Genomic DNA, 21,475 nt, shown 5'->3' with positions numbered 1-21,475 from the left:
TCCTTTTTATATAGGAAAGTAAAATTCTGGTTTTGAATGGGATTTTTAAGTAGCTTCTTACTTCATTTCCAGCTGGTATAGATATCCTTATAAAGAGAGTTTCTGTAGCATTCACTATTCCAATAACCCCATTCTTTAAATTGTGTTAGAGATTCTTCATGCTGATACTGCACAGTATATACTTTCCATTATTTCCCTAAACCCCATGTCTTTTCTCTCTCTCTTCCCTCCCCCCCCCCTTCCACTCCACAACCCTATCAGAGCCTCAGTCTTTTTTCCATTTTCATATTTTTTCCATTTTCATATTTCCCTGTCCCTGGGGCCACATCAACTATCATTCTATCAATTGAGGATGACTATAAGCATCTTTGCAAGAAGCAGAAAATATTCAAATAATGGAGAGAATTTCTGAGAGGTGACGTGAGGTCACTTACCTTTAGGGACACTCTCCATACCCTGTACCCAATCGTGCAAACTGTCCATATGTGCAGCTTCTAACCAGTTATTCCGGGAGGACTTGCAGGATCAGTTGTCCATTTTTAGACTGGCCATGTACAATTTGTCCTTGGAATACAAGTCCGTTTGGTCAAAGAAGTTGTTTCTAAGGCACAGCTCTTGGTGTGCAGGACTGTATATACTAGTGGTCCCCAACACGGTGCCCACGGGTTCCATGGCGCCCGCGGGGGCATTTGTGTGCGCCCGCCAAGTGCTCGGGGCTGGCCTGGCCCCGGGCACATGGCGCATGGTGAGTACCGGCCCCGGGAGCGCCGCGGATTGGCCGCCCGCGCTCAGGGCGTGTGACGCTTGAGGGGGGAGGGGAGCGCCGGCCCCAGGCGCGCGGCTATGGGGGGGCCCCGCACTCTGGTGCCCAGCAGGCGAACGGCCCCCCTGGCGCCCGGCAACCTAAAATGTTTGGGGACCTCTGGTATATACTTATGATACAAAATTGGGGTGTTTTTTGGTGTTCTTTATAACTATTGGTATAGTTCAGCTTGTATCAGTGGCTAGCCTGAAGTTTATTTTCAGATGGATAAGTATTTGTTTATGAAATATTTGTAATGTTTGGGAGGAAAAATTACACATATACACTCATCTTTATATGTAAGTAAATGCTGCCTAAAATAATAAAAATATAAGAATGCAAAAATAGTTGTTAATTGCAAATTAAGTAAGCAGCATTCCTTTATTAAAACCATTCTATTGCAAACTGTTATATTTCAAAGCTTATTTATTTTTGATAAAGGGCTTTAGTGTACCTATAAATTATAAGCAAGGTATGGATTTGTGAAGTTGAAGACCACACTGTACCATATTAATTGGAGGGTTTTTAATTGTAAAGGTGTTAAATTGTAATTGACTAATCGAATAGTTGATGCATTTTGCATTGACTATTTGATTAGTCAGTAGGGCGCCTCTGCCTTTGCAGTGTGATACTTCAAAGGCAAAAGCACTGTGTGGAGCCCAGGGTCAGCAGGGGACTCCCCCACTGACCCTGGCCTCTATGTGGTGCTGCTGCTTTGAAACGCTGTGTGGAGTCCGGCATTGGGCTCCCGGTGGCATTTCGAAGCAGCGGTGTTTCAAAGTGGCAGCGCCACGTGGAATCTACAATCAGCTGGGGACTCCCCTGCTGAAACTGAGCTCCATGTGGTGGTGCCGCTTTGAAACACCATGTGCAGCCTAGGGACACCCCAACTGGCCCGGGCTCCATGTGGCACTGCTGCTTTGAAGTACCCCTTCTCTTCCCCCTCTTTCCCCCCCTTGTTGCCTCTCTCTGATAAAGGCAGCAAGGGCAGGGGAAGCAACTAGTCCTTAACATTCCTAGAAAATACCTAATTTGATATCCTTTTAAAATGCAAAAGTTAGAGCTCTGTTTCATGTTTAATTTTTAGTGGTTTGAATCTATTTGTGGAATTTTTGTAATTAGTACTATTAATGGTTTTACTTAAGTACTTAATTTGGGCTCATGTCCTATCCTCTCAAAGAAAAGCCTGGGGGTCTCAAATACTCTGTCCTCCATTCAGTTCACTATGCCACATTTCCTTGTATGCTTCCCTCAGGAGTGAAGGATTCAGCAGATTGGATATTGCCTATTTTGTAGTACTCTGTCTTGGCTACCATCAAGAATAGAGACCTGTTTTTGTCAGAAGTGACCCTGATTCATCTCTCTTGACTGACATCTATTTTTAGAGTTGTTTTAAAGTAGAAGGCTTTAGCCTATCCGTAAGGAAGGAAAAAACAACCTCCCAGATAAGACTTTACAAAAAAACCAAGCATATCAATACTTTCCCTATTCCTCTTGAGTCCAGTTGTCATACACACCACGGGGGCGGGCTTGCAGTCTTTGAAAGGAAGTTGGAGAAAGTAAGGTCAAATCATGGCACTAAGAAGGTTTGATTATTATTCTGGACTCAGCCACTGTGATCCTGGGAAAATCACTTAACTATTCTATGACTGTTTCCCGTCTGTAAAACTAGGATAATTATACTTACCATGTTTTAATGTATATAACCTGCAGGTTATGCAAAGTTTTACAAACCTCCCCTTCTCCCCCCACCCCCATGGCTATCAGTAAAAAAAATACAGGTTTTTTTTTTTTTTACTGAAAGTACAGGAAGACAAGACTGACTCTTATTTGATAAAAGTAGCATATTTTAATTTAATAATTAAGGCAGTTATGTTAAAATACATTAAAATACATTCTTTTACTGTGCAACTAGTAATAGAATAAATATATGGTAAAACTATTTAAAAAAAAAAAGCCATCTTCGCATTGTCATAAAATACATAAGATCATTCACTCTGATCTCTAGAATCAGCGCCAGCAGCATCCTCCTCAGCATCTGAGTTTTCAGAACCATCAAAACTTTCATCGTAGTCACGGTCCACAAAAAACATCCATAAAATCCATAGCCAAGGCTAGGTAAGCTTCAGTGACAGTTGAGGTCTGTGGTTTGTTGAATCACTGCCATAGTCGGATTCAGAGTGAGAAGAGTCAACATCGGGAAGAATGTCACATTTACGGAACCCATTGCGAGTAGTAGCTGGTTTTATTCTGTCCCAAGTAGCCAAAACCCATCTGCAAACTTCCAGTTGCACGGTGCAGTGAATTTGTTCCTCATTTGTCATCCAATTGTCCCATTCCTCTCGGACGAAGCACTTGAACGGGTGGTTGACAGCCACATCAAGTGGCTGCAACTTGCCCGGTCAGCCCACCTGGAATTATGGCAATATGTGCACCCACAAAGTTTATATGTTTCTGAACTGAAGTTTCTTTGTGGGCGGCCAAGGAATCTAAAACCAGCAGAGATTTTGGATTCAAAAAACTACGTTTTTGTGCACGAAAGCAGCTGTCTGTCCACATCTTCATAACATCTGTGTTCATCCAGGCCTTTTTGTTACAAGCCACACAAATGCCAGCCGCAGTTTCTCTCTAGGCATTGTTACCCTCTTAAAAATCACTATAGGTTTTAATTTATCACCATTTGCCGTGCATGCCAACACTACAGTAAAACAGGTGCGTTCATGACCGGTGGTTGGTACACAGACTGTTTTTGTTCCAGTTTCCGCAACAGACCGAGTAGGGGGTATATCAAATGACATGGGCACCTCATCTATGTAAATAATGTTGCTTGGTTTCAAGCCCAGCTGGTGAATTTCTTTATGTACAAAAGTTTTTAAAATCATCCATTTTCTTTTCCCATTTGTCGGGAAGCTGTTGGCCAGGAGATGTCCGTGCGTGAACTGACAGTTTCTCCACATAAATTTGTACACCCAATTTCTCGAGCCCCCCCTTAAAATAATAGATTTTCTGCTCCATAGCCGTTAGTCGAGCTTTGAGTTGTATGGCTACTGTTGACACCACCCGTTTGCTCTCTCTCTGTGTACGAACCCACTTCAACAAGTTTTCTTCCAGATTTGGCCACTTGACTTTCTTTCCGCATCGCACTCTTTTCCTAGGGTGTAATTGTTCAAGTTCTGCTTCTTCCTTTCTCTACTCCCGAACAGACTTTTTGTTCACAGAGTATTTTCTCCCTGCTGCTCGGTTTCCATTGTCCTTTGCATATGTCACAACACGCAATTTAAAATCGGATGTGTAGAGTTTGCGCTTAGGCATGTTTAAAAAGTTTAAAGTACTTTTTAAAAATTCAGTACAAGTTAAAACTACTAAAGGAATACATGGATAGTAAAATAGTGTGGTTCAAAGGGGTTATATGCCAGCGATAAGGTTTCTAGCATACTTACTACTCATCGTCATCAGCTTCGGCTCATTAACACTTCATTACTGTTCATTAACAGTACATGCGGGGGGGGGGGTATGTAAGACTATTTTTATTCAGTCAGGAAAAACTGTGGGTTATACATGGGTGCAGGTAATACTCGTGTGCGGGTTATATACGCTAATTTACGGTACCTACTTCACAAGGCATAATGTGAGGCTAAATCCATTAATATTTGTGTGATGCTCAGGTGTTGTTGAATTAGAATTGCTGTAAATAAATAAAAATGGGCTCGTGGAGTTTTTGTGGGTTCTGCAGTTGCAAAGTCAAACAATTTAGGTTTTGGGATCTTATTCAGTCTAATATGTTAATTATTTTAGATTGCTTGCCATGTGGAATTACGCTACAGGCAGTCCCTGGGTTACATACAAGATAGGGACTATAGGTTTGTTCTTAAGTTGAATTTGTATGTAAGTTGGAACTGGTACATATTGTAGGGGAAACTCTAGCCAAACATTTCTCCAGAGTTCAGTTTTATTCTCCTATACCTCACTTCCCTCAGTCCTTTATTCTCAAGCTGAGGTGTCTGCTGAGAAAAGCCGCTCCGCGTCTCCCTGGTCTGCTGGTGGGGGCGCTAGCTTTGCAACTCCCTCGTCTGCTGGGAGGAAGCAGCTAGTGCGGGGTTGCCCCACCCCGTTTGTAAGTAGGGATCTGATGTGTAAGTTGGATCCATGTAACCCGGGGACTGCCTGTATTTTGTTTCCTTTGTAGAGCAGTTATATGTATAATCTATTCTGATGCTTAATCATTTTCTGTTATCAAGTAAAATATATAAATAATATTTTTCATAAAGTGTAGTGCTATGCCATAGCGTATTCTGTCATGAGAGAAAGTTGGCATTTATATCCGAGTACTAGAGAAGATGTCTGAAGCATTCATCATATGCAGGAGATTGAGTTATTCTATTCTATTGGCAAATCAACATGCAATATTGTCCGTCTTACAGTATGGTGCTGTGAGCACCTAAGGCATATAAAAACTCTTTAATCAACAGTCTTCCAACTGAGGATAGTTGATCTTTCTTCATAGGTTGTGCCCATCCAATACGTTTTTGCTGCAATGACCTAGATTAGATGTAACTTCAAGAACTACTCACAAGTTGTACAGATGGATTTTAAAAAAATCTGTAGATAATTATGCTTCCCCCCCCCCCCCCCCCAGATAAGTGACAGAGTAGGTGGGTTGTGGAAACTAATGAACTATTTCTCTTCGCAGCCAGTACCTTGAAAATTACCTGTGGATGAATTATTCTCTAGAGGTGTCCAGTAAGGCGTATTTAATGTCAATCTGCTGTATGGTGAATGAGAAGTTCAGAGAAAACGTACCTGCATGGGAGGTAACCAATTTCAGTTGCAGTTGGCATTGACTTTGATCTACAAGTTACAGCTTTCACACTGTGCCCATTTAAATTGATGGAAGGTAGCAGAGCTTACAATGTTGAAAGTAAAAGGTGGATTTTCTAGGTTGTCTGCTAGAGCACTTTAAACACTTGCAAGTTCTTTTTTGAGAAAAGCAGTGGATAGGTAAATGATTTCTTTTCATAGGGATTTCTCCTTTGAAATGAAATCATTTGTTCTGCTGTGTAATACCTTTGCATTTCAGATATCTTTCTCTCACTCCCTCTCTCCGGAATTCGGTGAAGGTTTATTTTCTGGTAGTAGGAAAAAATGCTGAGAGGAAATTACATTTGTGTATGTCGAAATGTGTCACTGAAAGTAAGATGACTATTTTATTGGTCAGTTTCTTGTTTTAAATCTTAAGTATATTTTTGTAACTTATAAACTGAAAATGTTTTATGTATAATATACTTATTAACTAGTACAGAATATCATTTCTAAAGTAAACCTCTTATTTTTAAACATATATAATATAAAAAATAAAAGCAGGTATCAGTATAATTCAGATTAAAATATAATATGCAAACCTTAGAGCAGAGCCATACATCCCACCTAATATAATTTGCTGATTTAAAAAATTTTTTTAAAAATTAGTGATCACCATTAAATGTAAACATTTACCATGTTTTTTTTTTTTTAAACAGAACACTAATCTTATTTTACCTTACTGCTTTCTAAATATAGGCGATAGTACTGTAGTCAGTAGTGTATTAGTTTACTTTTCAATAGTGCCCATGGTATTGATCTTACAAGAGAAAGGGAAAGGAATTACTTTGATGTTAGTGAAACATGTTGGATGAATAACCTGGAAGAGTGAAACTGTTTGCCTGAGTCTCTGGAGTTTCTGAATCATGAGAAATGACAGGTGCAAGCCTCTTCACACTTTTCTATCCATTCACTTGAACCTGGAGGGCATTTGCTTTTCTTTGCTGAGATTGTTGATAAGAGTGCCCCATTATAGCTTTATGGAGGTAGGAGTTAGAGCAAGACTGCTACCATTTCCCTGACCAGCACACAGCTGTCAGTTTTTTAAAGTCGGAATCTACTTGTTTCCCTGATACTGCCTGGCCCTGGGCACAGATTACAGTGGTGGTGATGGGCGTAGGAGCCGATTTAACTGGTACCAGTTGGTAATAGTCCCTCAGGAACATCTTCTAGCTGAGCCTAACTAGAACATGAAGCACTCCCACAAGGTTCTGACATACTTTGTCCCCAGCACACCATCTGTGCCAGATCCTGTGCTCTGCCCTGTGAACTCCCTCGCAGCATGGGAATTCTGGAAAAGTTGCATCTGGCCAATCTCTGCTCCATTTGTTTTGTGTGACAAGCATAAACTGATCAAAATAGGGCAGAGAACCAGCACAGTTTTTCATGTGTGGATTTTGTTGAGACCTTGTTCAAAATTGTGGGTTTTTTTTTAATAGACCGTAAATAGTTTTGACTGGAACTAATTGAAAATACAACTTTCCCTTGTATTCCTAGACATTCAAAAAGAAGCCAGAACACTTTCCTTTCTTTTTCAAATGTATATTGGAAGCATCATTAGATGAGAGTGACAGTGAACTGTCACTACATGAACAGACAGTTCTCCTGCTCTTCCTTGATCACTGTTTCAACAGTTTGGTAAGTTGTACTGAACATGTTGGAATATTTTTCATATGCCTGTATTGTTGCAGTTGAGAGCTATTTGATATTGGCATAGAAAGTACGCTTATTAAGTTTGCAGATGATACCAAGCTGGGAGGGGTTGCAACTGCTCTGGAGGATAGGGTCATAATTCAAAACAATCTGGACAAATTGGAGAAATGGTCTGAGGTAAACAGGATGAAGTTTAATGAAGACAAATGCAAAGTGCTCCACTTAGGAAGGAACAGTCAGTTTCTCACCTACAGAATGGGAAGCGACTGTCTAGGAAGGAGTACGGCAGAAAGGGATCTAGGGGTGATAGTGGACCACAAGCTGAATATGAGTCAGCAGTGTAATGCTGTTGCAACAAAAGCAAACATGATTCTGGGATGCATTAACAGGTGTGTTGTGAGCAAGACACGAGAAGTCATTCTTCCGCTCTACTCTGCACTGGTTAGGCCTCAGTTGGAGTATTGTGTCCAGTTCTGGGCACCGCATTTCAAGAAAGATGTGGAGAAATTGGAGAGGGTCCAGAGAAGAGCAACAAGAATGATTAAAGGTCTAGAGAACATGACTTATGAAGGAAGGCTGAAAGAATTGGGTTTGTTTAGTTTAGAAAAGAAGATTGAGGGGGGACATGATAGCAGTTTTCAGGTATCTAAAAGGGTGTCATGAGGATGAGGGAGAAAACGTGTTCATGTTGTCCTCTGAGGGTAGAACAAGAAGCAATGGCCTTAAACTGCAGCAAGGGACATTAGGAAAAAGTTCTTAACTCAGGGTAGTCAAACGCTGGAATAATTTGCTCAGGGAGGTTGTGGAATCTCTATCTCTGGAGATACTTAAGAGTAGGTTAGATAAATGTCTATCAGGGATGGTCTAGACAGTATTTGGTCCTGCCATGAGGGCAGGGTACTGGACTCGATGACCTCTTGAGGTCCCTTCCAGTCCTAGTAGTCTATGATGCTATGATTTACAGTAAACTTCTGATAATCCAGCACCTTTAGGACCCAGGGGGTGCTGGATTATCAAATATGTCGGACTATCGGAAGGGGGGGCTATGAGGGGTCTGGGGTGGGGTGGGGGGGATTCCACCCCAGACCCCTCATAGCCCCCCCTTCCGATAGTCCGGCTCTGCCCCAGGCATCCCTGATTCAGCCGCTGCTGAAACTGACCAGCAGCGGCTGAATCGGGGACTCCTGGGGCAGAGCAGCTGGAGTGCTGCCGGGTTGGTCCCAGCAGCGCCGCACCTCGGGGCTGCGGGATCAACTTGGCAGCACCCCAGCTGCTCTGTCCCAGGTGTACCCAAGACAGCTGCTGCTGAAACTGACCAGCAGCTGATTCCAGGAAGCCGGGACAGAGCAGCTCTGCCTCAGGCTTCCTGGAGTCAGCTGCTGGTCATTTTCAGCAGCGGCTGAATCGGGGACAGCTGGGGTGCTGCCGGGTTGGCCCCGCAGCCCCGAGGGGCAGCGCTACGCGACCTACCCAGCAGCACTCCAGCTGCTCTACCCCCGGCTTCTCCGATTCAGCCGCTGGTCAGTTTTAGCAGCGGTTGAATTGCAGAAGCTGGAGGCAGAGCAGCTCCCATGGTCCGGCTGCCCGGAGCACTTCCGGGTTCCTGATGGTGCCGGACCATCAGGAGTGCGGGACCATCAGATACCAGACCATCGGAGTTTTACTGTAATTGGTGGGTCCGTTAAATAGGACATACATTGAAATTCCTGTTTTGGGAGTTGGGTGCAACAGGGAATGCTATGGTAATTGCTGTGTGGTCCTTGTATACTCTTCTATTTTCTTCTCTCTCCTGCAAACTACTGACTGTTCTGCTGTAGGGGCAGGCATGCAAGGGGATACAGTGTCTTTTCTCAAAGTTGAGGGGGGGCACTTATTGCTGAAATAAATGGAATGAATACTAAATAAGACTTAAAAGGGCAGAAGACTATTAAGCTGAATCTTAAGTTCAGTTTTATTTAAAACTGTATATTTTATTGGGAAATGTACTTTTATATTTGTGTCTTTTTAAGAACTGGTTGGAAAACTTCTGGGTAAATGGTGTTTTGATGAAACAGAGAAAAGAGGTTTTTTATTATAGTATTGCAGCACTAATAGTTGGCTTTAAATAGTAACCACAAAAGTATGTGTTTAGTTTCTAGCACACATGGTATAAAACTATAGAATGCGGCTTGGATATTAAAACACAAATTGTTCACAAGTCAGAATATACAAAATAGTCAGTAGCATTTTTCTTATTTTGTCTATTTGTAAATTTCAGTTATTGTGGAAATTACTTTGAGTGGGTGATGTGAATTTAGCAAAATAAACTTTTACTGATGAAATATGAAATCATTCCAAGCCTACATGTATTGCTAGAGGTGCTGTAGAAATACAGCAAAATATACTTTGTCTCCCAAAGAAGTTACAGTATAATTAACACAGGATCTAAGAAGTGGCTGTAATGATTAGAGATGTCAACTCATAGATGACTACTTAATTAACCGGTAAGCCTGGGCTTATCAGCTAATCTTGTCGACTGAACACACTTCTCCTCCTGCTGCCTCTGTATCAGAGGCCGCAAGTGGAGGGAGCAGGAGCCGGTGCCTGTGGGGACCTGGCTTAAAAGCCGGCTCCCCACAAGCACCAGATCTGCTTGCCCCCCAGCCTCCACACTGCCGTCTCTGAGAGAGAACATGAAGGGTGATGAGGGGCAGGTGGGAGTCGATATACATAGGAAGTTGGCTTTCAAGCTGGCTCTTCGTGTGTGCCGACTCTGTGGACCCGCCTGCTCCCTTCCCCCTTGCTGCCTCCTACAGAGACAGTGGGAGGAGGGCAGGCAAGAGCTGGTGCTAGGAGGAGCTGGCTTAAAAGCCAGTTCCCCCCAGCACCAACTTTGCAGTGCTGTCTGCTCCCCCAGTTTTTAAATTGGCTCAACTCGTGGACCAGCTTCCAACTGCCACCCATGCTGCTGCCTCTGATAGAGAGGCAACAGAATAGGGTGGATATGGGTTCCCCAGGAGTGGGGTCAGGAGTGCATTGGCTGCCAGCTATTATGCTGAATAGTCGTATTATTGCTAAAATGTGATGCGGTTACACAACTATTCAGTTACACACTATCTAACATTCCTAGTAGTGATCAAAAGGAATTGTAGAAAATGGTTAAGAGAAATAGTAATAGAAACAGGTTTACATTGACAAGATATGTGCATAACTAGCTTCTTTCAGCAGTGTGCAGAGGTCATGCATGGAATCTGTCTGAGATTCTGCGCTGCATCTATGGGCCAGATCTGGTGGCTTGGCAGGCTGGATCTGGCCTGCAGAGGGTATTTTGTCTAGGCCTGGTGAAATCTTCTTAATCTAGAATAGTATGTGTATATTTTTTTTTATGTGAAGGGTAGAGCCCATAGTATCTATGGACATAAAGATGTTAGATAGGATTATGCTTGCAAGATAATATTTCTGTAAACAGATCTTAAATGTTCTAAGTTGCTATCTCTGTTTAATTCCTTGTAACAGGAAGTGGATTTGATCAGGGGTCAGGTGCAGCAGCTCATCTCCCTGCCAATGTGGATGGGCCTACAGCCTGTAAGTATTTTATTTAATTAAAAAAAGGGGGTGGGGGCAAAACAACCTTACAAGAGTGCACAAGTTACAATAGAAGACATGTATTTTAAAATCATATGCAGTACTTTCCAAAAGGAACATCTTCATTTTTGCTAAAACTCTTCCTTTTTACTTGACCTACAACATCTTCTTGCAAACCTCAGTCTTCTAGGTTGTAGGAGTAGCAATTATTGCAATTAAGGTTTCCTAATACAGTAGACTTCTGATAATCTGGCACCTTTGGGACCTAGGTGGTCCCGGACTATCGGATATGCTGGAGTATTGAGAGGTACTCCGACAGGGGGCTGTGACGGGTCTGCTGGGACCCACATGGCTGGCCGGGGAACGGCATGGCGAGGGGCGAACCCTCTGCCGTTTTGTAAGCCCTGCGCTGCCACTGAGAGTTTCCCGGAGGGGAGTGGGCTTCCCACCCCCCCCCAGAGTGAAGTAGTTATCACCGAACGGGGGTAAGGAGCTCTGCAGGACCAACCCGGCAGCACCCCAGCTGCTCTGCTCTGCAGCTTCCCCAAGTCCACCGCTTGTCAGTTTCAGCAGCGGCAGCAGTGGACTTGGGGAAGCGGTGCGGAGCAGAGCAGCTGGGGTGCTGCCTGGCGCCGAGCAGGGGGGTGAGGGACGGCGCTGCGGGATAAGGACAAACTGGAAGGGTTGGAGCGGAAAGGGTCAGGCTTCAGGGGGCTGGATGGAGGCTGGAGGCAGAAAGGTCAATAAGCATAATGTACTAGATACACTGTCCTTAGAACCCAGGATTACTGAATCTCAGTATTCCCCTGCTGCCAGCAAGTAGCCCTGAAACACACTGGCAAAGTGTGTACCCAGTCTTTCTGCAGTGGATGGTTCATACAGACAGTGACAACCTAAGTGGTACTATTCTGTGCTCTGGGTCCATGTTGGAATTAATGAGCTTCCACATGATGAAATTTCTCTTTACAGTTCGCATTTTTGTTTAAAGCCTAAGAAATTTAATGCACAAGCACCCTTTATGTAATTGAAAAGTGAGCAATTCAGAAGTTAGGAAATGTCTGAAGGTGGCCCATAAAATTTTAATTTGATTCCCTTCTTGTGTATGAATTATGGTTGTCTGATCAGATACTATTTATTCACAGGGGAAACCTTATTTATGGCATTTCTTAACTTTTGAATGCTGACAGTGTTGACTTTGCAATCATAATGTTTTTCAGTTAAATTAATGTGTTGAATGAATTGATATGTAACAATCTCGTCTTCTGAGATAAATTCAGTATTAACTAAAATCTTTTGGGGCTGTCAAAATGAGTTATTTCTAATTATTATGGCTAATGATAGTATGATCATTAATTCACTTTTATGTTCTTGTCTGCTTCTCTTCTTAGAGTTGATTCATGCACAGCTTAACTTTAAAGACGTTCTAGTACATTATGTCTCTTGTAATTATTAGTCTCTGATGGCTTATACATGACCTATTTTTTAAGCATTCCCAAAAATAAAATATTGTTTTACTTTGGGGTTTAAAAAATTGTTTTTAGACACAATGAAAGGTAATATACAACAAAGTATGCTGTGTTGTTTTTTCTTAATACAAACAATTGAAAATAATCCCACACAAAGAAGGAAATTCATTAAACAAGACATTGCTTCTGGTTATTCATTCCTAAACCAAAAAGATTCTGTGGACTTCACTGCTACAGATCTTTTGATGAAATCGATTAAAAATAACCAGTTTTTCAGGGAGTGTTTTGATAGCAAGTTTTTTTTGTTACCATTATTTTCTAAAAATGTTTTATATTAGTTCATGAATATTGGAAGATGATTTTCTTCCAAAGACTCTCAGCAGGCTGTCTAGATGTGGCTAATCGGTGCAATGTATCTCTACCATGGAGTGTTATAATCTTGGTTGTATGGGATACTTGTTGAGAATAGATTTGGGGAAAATTGATCACATTATTGGAGCTCTGGTTTTAGATTTTGTGTGTGTGTGTGTGTGTGTGTGTGTGTGTGTGTGTGTGTGTGTGTGTACGCGCGCATGGTGCTACACATTTTTGTTTTCCTTTCCAAAAATGCTAGCTAGACTTTTATCCTTTAGAATAGAAGAGAGTTCATAATTGTTCTTGGTGTCTGAATACTATTTCACCTTTTCAGGCACGTCTGGAACAAGAACTGAAAAAGACATCAAAGCTTAGAAAATTTTGGAATCTGATCAAGAAGAATGATGAGAAAATGGATGAAAAGACACGAATGCAGTATGTTATAGAAACAGGTTTTTTTCATATTAAATTCAAAGCATGTAATATGTTGCTAGTGGTCCAGTTAGCATTCCTGATACACATTTGTTAGAACTGAATAGGTCTGAGTTTCAGAAATCAGCATCATAGCTGAAGTTGTTTCTGGGTACAGCATTGTAGAACAGTATTCCAGCAGATTATCCTATGTAAAATACTTAATAGGGATTATTTATTGAGTCATCACCAATTAATCAACAGTTGAACTAGATCTTAAAAAAACCTGATAAAAGCCAAAAAAGAACATTTAACATTCCATAGAGTTGATGTATAAATGTTTCCTCTTTTCCAGACTTTATAGATGAAGTATTTATTGCTTACAATTAATGGTTTGTTTTGAGGAAATGTATCTTACACCACAATATTAACTCTTCAAAATGCATTCTGCTGTGTGTTGATGAGTAAGATGAAACAGGCATCTGTGATAAATCAATAATTACCTGATTTGACTCAGTGGTTAAGTGGTAATCGATGAGTCACTTCTTTGCAGTAAAGGTACAAATGTTGGCTGTGCTAACAGGTAAGACACCAAAAAATGATTGTTGACAAAAAAAATCTTGGCTTGACAGTTGCTATTTAAAAATTATCATTTTTAAACAGTTCCAGTAAAAGAAACTTACACAGGCTATAAACTGCATTTCATTTAGAACCTCTTGTGCTAATAATGAGGGTAATATATTTTCAGTCTGCATTTATGAAATATTAATAGTTTGATCTTATGTTTGATTTTAGGGCATATCGAGAGAGAAGATTTCTTTCACAGCTAATCCAGAAATTTATCGGTGTACTAAAATCAATACCCCCTTTAGGTAACGTGTGTGTGTGTGTGTGTGTGCGCGCGCGTGTGTGTGTGTATATATATATATTTTTTTGAAGGAGTCATTGGAAGCTCTTAGGGTGCTGAACAAGCACGGGGCATTTATGTGTGCCTGCCGAATGATGTGGGCCAGCCCCACCCCTGGCGCGCGGCGCATGCTGGTACCGACCCCTGGTGCATGGGCAGCCCTTGTCCTGGGTGCGCAGCACATGCGCGATGCCGGCCCCGGGTGTGCAGTGCATGGGCGGCCCCGCCTCCGGGCGTGTGGCACATGCGTGGCGTGAGAGCAGCCCTGCCCCCGGGCGCCTGGCAGCCCCAAAAGGTTGGGGACCACTGTATTAAGCTAATACAGATTAAATGCTAAGAAATGTAGCCACATTGGTTCCCAGACATTAGATGAAAGAGGGTGAGCGAGGTAATAAAGATGTTAGCACATCCATCATATCTCTCTAAGGCCAAGTCTACACTAAAAGAGAAAGTCAAATTAAGATATGCAACACCAGCTACATAATTTCCATGTGGTCTCCACAGCAGAAGTCTGACTCTTCCTTCCCTCCTTGCAAGGAGCAGGATTACCAGTGCTAAGGGAGAGGGAGGGTCTTTGAGTTCGATTTAGTGGGTCTTTAATAGACCTGCTAAATCGACCTCCAGAAGGTCAATTTCAGTAGTGTCAATTTTCCCTGTAGTAAAGATATGGCCCAAAAATATTAATGTTATTGGCTAACGGCCATGCTCCTGTGGGAGCTTCAGCTTTTTAGCTTGTGTCTAAATGTGATACACTTTTAATTTTTGAGGTGTGGTGAGAAAATTATGTTGGGAAATACATGATAAATTGCAGGGATTTTTTGTTTTCTGTGCCTAGGTCCTGTTTCCATGGACAAAGTTCATTATTGCGAAAGATTCATCGAACTCATGATAGATTTAGAGGTAAGATAATTGTAATTATACTGCTTGTTTACTTCTAACTGTACACAAACTACTCCAGATGGAAATGGGTTCGTTCTCCATGTTTGGAGAAAATTCTCTCATGTTTTATGACGAAATCTGGCTGTAAAAACTGTAGTGAGTGTTATTTGGTGCACTGACACAGATCTGCCAAACTAGACCTCTTTACGTAATAATCCATGATTTGCACCTGTGAAGTATACTGACTGTTTAAAATGGGATAAACTTCAAGATTACAAACAGTGGCTTTGCCTGCCTATAGTTAAAGGTTTGCCCCATGGCAGCTGCACAGCAAACTGACCATTGCTGACTGTAAGAGGGACAAATTCAGTGTGGGCAAGTCCAGAACTTAAACTGCTCAGAACAATTAGACATTGTTTGGAGCAGAGGCAATAATTCTGGAAAATGAGAATGTTCAAAGATTTGGATCCATTAGAAGAATTGTGCTGTTAATGTACAATTGACCAATTTTAAACCTTTTGGATTGCCCAAAGCAGTTCCAAGAGCACAGGTTTTTAAAGTCATTTTCTAGTTACCCACAATTTCTTAATTGAAAAAAAAAAAAAAAAAAAACCTGTGTGAAATGCTGTCTAACAGGACTTGAAAACCAGTGTGAAGTTTGCAAGCATTGATTTAGAAACTTCAGCCTGCAATTGATGTGTGCAACCAATGAGTTTTTGGATAGGTAATGACTGCATCTGTTGACACCTTGATTGAATGATGATTTCATTAAACTTCAGTGGTCATGGCATTAGAAGGAGCTATTTGCTTGTCCTTCTAGGTATGAGTAAAGAATAGTCATGGGGTGAAATTTCGGTACTACTGAAGTCAATGGAAATTTTATAGTTGATTGACTTGACCTCAATATTTGCTATGTTCGTGGCAAGCTTGACAGGAAGAGAAAAATACTGCATTGTCAGAGAATCTTTGAGATGAGATTACAATTGGCTTAGTTTCCTTCACTAATCATACAGGTTGAACCTCACTTAACCAGGACTCTTTCTGGCAACATCTGTGGTCTGGCATGACCACGGATGCTCCTGGAAGAGAGAACCCCAGAGCAGGAGGGCCAGCAGCTGGGAGCCCTGTGAGTCTGGTGGCAGTGGGGCTGCAGCAGCCAAGGCAGTGGTTGTGCCAATACAGCCTGGGTGGTGGTGGAGCGCTATCTGGGCTGCCTGCGGCCTGGCAGCGGAGCTGGGACCATGGCTGCCCAGGAGGGAAAGCCTGGCTCGGACCGCGTCTGCCCAGGCAGCAGCAGGGTCATAATATTCTGGGCAGCTGCAGCAGATCTGCCGCTGTTCGGATGGTGGCATCCCAAGAGGGGAAACCTGCCATGGCCATGGCAGCCTGGTAGAAGCAGTGTGGCTGGCCACGTCCCACCCAGTAAGTAGCGGAGCTGGGGGTGGAGCTGGCCATCAGGCAGCCTGGCTGACCCAAAGGAACCAGCAGTGGGGAAGGGCAGTGGGCTGAAGAGCTGATGTCCAGGGACCTCCCATTGTCCAGCAAATTCCCTCATTTGGGACCTATCGGGTCCAGAGGATGCTGGACCAGGGAGGTCCAACCTGTAGTAGGAAAGCATATTGATATTTCTGGGACACAGTACATGCTGCTAAATAGTTACACTGGTGTTAACAAATTCTGGTTACTAACAGTATTTTTCTGGGAACCAGCCCATTATTGACTTAATGGGATTAGGATATTGGCAACAGCATGTCACTTTTTTGAGAACTATGGAAGATAGGACCTACTGCAGGCAGATGTGTAGGGCTGTATCCAGGGAAGGAAGCACTGGATGTACCTTCTGTGGCTGCAGCCCCTCAATCCTGCCTGCTCTTGGGGTTACACAGGAAGTAAGTGTCTAGGAAGCCTGTACGTTTCTTAAATTTTTAGTTGTACAGTAAAACTCCAATTGTTCGGCATCCAGTGGTCTGGCACTCCCGATAGTCCGGCACCAACTGGAACCCGAAAGTGCTCCAGCCAGCCGGACAATTGGAGCTGCCCAGCCGCTGGCTTGCAAGCGGCAGAGGAGAGGGGGCATGAGGCAGGCAGCTGTTTAAGACCCGGGGGGAGGGTGTTGGCAGGGAACGGCACGGCGAGGGGTGAACTCTCCGCTGTGTTACGGGGAGGCGGTGGAAGCCCCGCACAGTTGGCTTGCAAGTGGGAAAACCCAGCCGCCAGCTTGTAAGCGGCGGCCGTGGAGAGCTGCCTGTGTCTTGCCCCCTCGCCACTGCTGTCGCTTGCAAGCCGGCGGCTAGGTTTCCCCACTTGCAAGCCAGCTGCGTGGGGCTTCCACCACCTCCCCGCAACACAGCGGAGGGTTTGCCCCTCGCTGCTCCGTTCCCTGCCAGGCCCCCCCCATGCAGTGTGGGTCCCGGCAGACCCGTCACAGCACCCTGCCGGAGTACCTCCCAATACTCTGGCATATCCAATAATCCAGCAACCCCTGGGTCCCAAGGGTGCCAGATTATCAGAAGTCTATTGTACTGACAAGTTTCATGTCTCTGTTAGTTCATGAATAGTGGGTTTATTTTAGTTACTTCATTATCATTAAACTCTGTAGAGTTAGTGCCTATGAGTTATTACTGACTGCAGTGAGATACTGTTTCCTCTCTTCCCCCTTCCCCTCACTCCGTTCCCATTACTTAGTGGTGGAGACTACATTCTGACTGTTTAAATTCTATCTGTATTTTCAATTGAGTATGGTTTTCTTGATTTCTTGTCCTCAACTGTTACATAAGATATGCTGTTAAACAGCTGCAATATTTTATATCTGTTTTTCAGTAGTGGGGATGAAGTTATTTCCTTCCTTCCCATATGTCACGAAAGTTTAAAAAGGCTTAAATATAGTTGCATATAGATTGCATTCATTCTACTCATTTGAATGGGAGTTAGCACAGATGAATTGCATTCTCAGATAGATGTCTTTGGGAGGATTCTTTTATGTAAATAACCATTATTAGCTATTTATGCAGCACTAAATCCTGACCCGCCATCTAAAAATAGGAAGATATATATGGAAAGCCATGGGTTTCGAAACCATATATGCTAAGACTATTAATAATGCAAAATTATTCATTCTAGGCCCTGCTTCCCACAAGGCGCTGGTTTAATACTGTATTAGATGACTCCCACCTTGTTGTTCATTGCTACTTGTCTAACCTTGCTAAAAGGGAGAAGGAGGGTCATCTCTTCTGCCAGGTGAGTTTTGATGCTTCTGAAGAAAGCTCTGAAGCAGCTCAAAATATTTACTGCATCTTCTAGTGTGGTGTTCTTTGCTGAAAATGGTTACTTTGTGACACGTTTTGAGTGGAAATAAACTAAAAAATTGGATTACTATTAAGTAAGTGCTATGCATAAATATATTTTAAATCCTCACAACATTACTTTTTCATTACCTACGTATGTGTGTACTTGTAGCCTTGTCTCTCTGTTTGAGCAGCTTTTAAAATTGTATACCCAACATTCACCTAGCAGTGTGTCCTATCACAGATATAACAGAAGTCAGTAGCTTAAATCTTTCCGTCTATTTGACCTCAGATTTTTTTTCAGCCCTTCCCAGAAGCTATAGGAAGTGAATGGTGTATATATCATTTTAGACAATGGATTGGTGTCAGCTGACTAGGATGAGGGCAATTCTGGCCTAGCAGCAGGAGCCAAAGCCATGGGTAAAACTGGAAGGGAGAAACTGGGTTCCAGAGACAAGAGTTGAACTGACGTCCGTAATCAGCAGCAGGAGCTAAGGGTGTCAGGTCAGAAATTGGACTGAGCAGGCAGGGAGGGTTTTAAGATGGGCAGAACAGCAGGCACAGTGGTGGGTATGAACATGGAGAAGCTAGCAAGCTGCTGCCGCTGGCTTAAGATTCAGCCTGCTGATTCCTGATAGTTGGGGAGTGAATTCCAAAACTGACTGGGTTTCATGAACATCCTATTAAATTTGACATTAAAATCACATTATTCCAAGTACTTACCTTCCTTTTCTTTCTGTGTTCCGACAAAATCTTTGCAAAAACTTAAAAATCAACAAGTAGTCTAGGAGCACCTTAAAGACTAATAAAACATGTAGATGGTATCCTGAGCTTTCGTGGGCACAACCCGCTTTTTCAGATGAATGGTGTTAATATTTCACAAATTGGTAATTGTTAATGTTTTACACCCTTTGAAAGCTGGGAAAAAGAACATTTCTAAATGCAATACTATAGCAGCTATTAAAATCAAGTCCAACTTGAATTGAAAAAGGAACTTGGTAACCAGAATGATTTGACCTTTTTTCTGCTCAGGTCTGCCTCTGTGTGGAGGCCTGTCAAAGCTAGAAAGGGTTTAGTCCTCTTGATTTGTTTTGAGGACCAGTTTTTGTAGCAATTGTTCTGAACCATTCATAAGGGAGTGAACTTTGATATTTTCCTTTTTATTAGGATTGCACCCGGATGTATCCAGATATAGCTTCTCTGTTGATAGGAGGAGCTTTGCCCCTAGATATGCAATATAGAGTTTGCATTCTTTTTAAAGAAAGGTGCCTTCTGTGATCAAAACAGGCTAACTAGTAATCTGTTAGCATATAGCATTACAGTTCATGAATCAGGCTTCTGCATCTATGCAGTGTGCCAGTGGTTTCAAGAAGTCCATGCTTATTTTAATCTAATTTAATTTTCTTTACTAAATGGGTGGTTAAGATCTTAGTGCAGCATTTAAAAATTACAGTACTTCTGCTTTTTTCATTGTGCCTCTCTTGAAGCATATCCTACCAGATTATGGTACCTCCTCACTTCATTGACAGGTGACTAAGTTTTTCGTTTATCTTTTTAAGTCGTTATGCATTTATTGCAGACATTAGAACTTCACTTTATATACTTGAAGTTATTTATTATTATGATGGTCTCTGAAACTTTATTTCATGGCTATTAGACTAAATTCCCTATTATTAGTCTCTATGTTAACTTTTGGCAGCTTCTTAGAGAATTTTCTTGATTAAAAACCTGATCAACAAAGCCTGAAGTTGAGATGTTGATTTCCATTTTTCTTTGTGCATGTTTTATATGGCAGTTGTGAATCCCATTTTCATATACTACTAATGTGCATGTATCTTGTTTCAGCTTTTAGACATGCTTAAATTCTACACTGGTTTTGAAATTAATGACCAGACTGGGAACGCTTTGACAGAAAATGAGATGACTACAATTCACTATGATAGAATTACTTCTTTACAGGTATGCAAAAAATGGGTTTCACTTTTAATATCTTTTTTAAAATATAATTTGCAAGTAAGGTGGTGATTCTGGTCTTTATAAAAGGAAACAGCTTGTTTTTCCTACTGTATTGAAGGGAATGGTGCTAATTTTTCAGTTCCTTTCTCTGCATATCTTTGCTCAGAAATATATTGAACTCCAAATAACACACACTTCAAACTGCATGAGCAAATTAAAGAGCGTAACCTAACTCAAGTGTCAGTCACAATTAATAAGCCTATTGTCACTTCAGCAGAACACCACCACCTCCTGTTTTGATCTTATCAACTCATTAGCTAGGAAAGATAAGTCTACATAAGGCTTACTTGTGTGGGAAATCCAGGGTTCAGGAAGAAGTGTTGTTGGTTATACAATAGACGGCACTTTTCCTCAGAATTAGTACAGGCAATCCCCTGGTTACGTCAGTTGGACCCCTAGTTACGAACGGGAGGGAGGGTCCCCGGTAGTGTGGGGTGCCTCCCCCACTGTTGCTGCCTCCGGCGGCACGGGAGGCGCTTCCCCCCAGCAGACCAGGGAGACGCGGAGCAGCTTTTCTCGCCGCGGAGGACGCGGGCGGCGGGATCGTTGAGACGCGCCGTGGTCCTGCCGCCCGCGTCCTCTGCGGCGAGAAAAGCCGCTCCGCGACTCCCTGGTCTGCTGGGGCGGGGGCGCAGCTAGTGCGCCCCCCCCTTCTCCAGCAGACCAGGCTTTTCTCACCGACGCCTGGGGTAGAGCAGCTGGGGGGCTGTCGAGTTGGTCCCACAGCGCCGAGGTGCGGCACTACTGTACCAACCCGGCAGCACCCCAGCTGCTCTGCCCCAGGCATCCCCAAGTCAGCCGCTGCTGAAACTGACCAGCTGCTGACTACAGGAAGCCCGAGGCAGAGCTGCTCTGCCCCAGGCTTTCTGGAATCAGCTGCTGGTCAGTTTCAGCAGCAGCTGACTTGGGGACACTTGGGGCAGAGCAGCTGGAGTGCTGCCAGGTTGGTCCAGTAGCGCCGAGGAGCGGCGCTACCAGACCAACCCGGCAGCAGTCCAGCTGCTCTGCCCCAGGCGTGTCCGATTCAGTCGCTGCTGGTCAGTTTCAACAGCGGCTGAATCTGGACGCTTGGGACAGAGCAGCTGGGGCACTGCCAGGGGACCAACCTGGCAGCACCCCAGCTGCTCTACCCCAGATGTCCCCAATTCAGCTGCTGCTGAAACTGATCAGCAGCTGATTCCAGGAAGCCCGGGGTAAAGCAGCTCTGCCTCGGGCTTCCTGTAGTCAGCTGCTGGTCAGTTTCAGGAGCGGCTGAATCGGGGACACCTGGGGTACAATATGT

At 43.1% G+C, this 21,475-nt stretch overlaps 1 protein-coding gene across 1 annotated transcript in view; it reads left to right on the top strand.

Annotated features, from left to right (window-relative positions):
- AQR (aquarius intron-binding spliceosomal factor) overlaps positions 1-21,475 on the top strand; it is a 95,875-nt gene that overhangs the window by 7,280 nt on the left and 67,120 nt on the right. Inside the window, exons 5-12 of the mRNA XM_006123267.4 lie at positions 5,493-5,613; positions 7,157-7,297; positions 10,808-10,876; positions 13,031-13,131; positions 13,903-13,979; positions 14,850-14,914; positions 18,014-18,130; positions 20,023-20,136. Coding sequence (XP_006123329.2) covers positions 5,493-5,613; positions 7,157-7,297; positions 10,808-10,876; positions 13,031-13,131; positions 13,903-13,979; positions 14,850-14,914; positions 18,014-18,130; positions 20,023-20,136 — 805 coding nt within the window. The remainder of the gene's footprint in view (positions 1-5,492; positions 5,614-7,156; positions 7,298-10,807; positions 10,877-13,030; positions 13,132-13,902; positions 13,980-14,849; positions 14,915-18,013; positions 18,131-20,022; positions 20,137-21,475) is intronic.

This window comes from Pelodiscus sinensis, chromosome 4 (assembly GCF_049634645.1).
Source record: "Pelodiscus sinensis isolate JC-2024 chromosome 4, ASM4963464v1, whole genome shotgun sequence".
NCBI lineage: Eukaryota > Metazoa > Chordata > Testudines > Trionychidae > Pelodiscus > Pelodiscus sinensis.
This window is presented reverse-complemented; position numbering and strand designations above follow the sequence as displayed.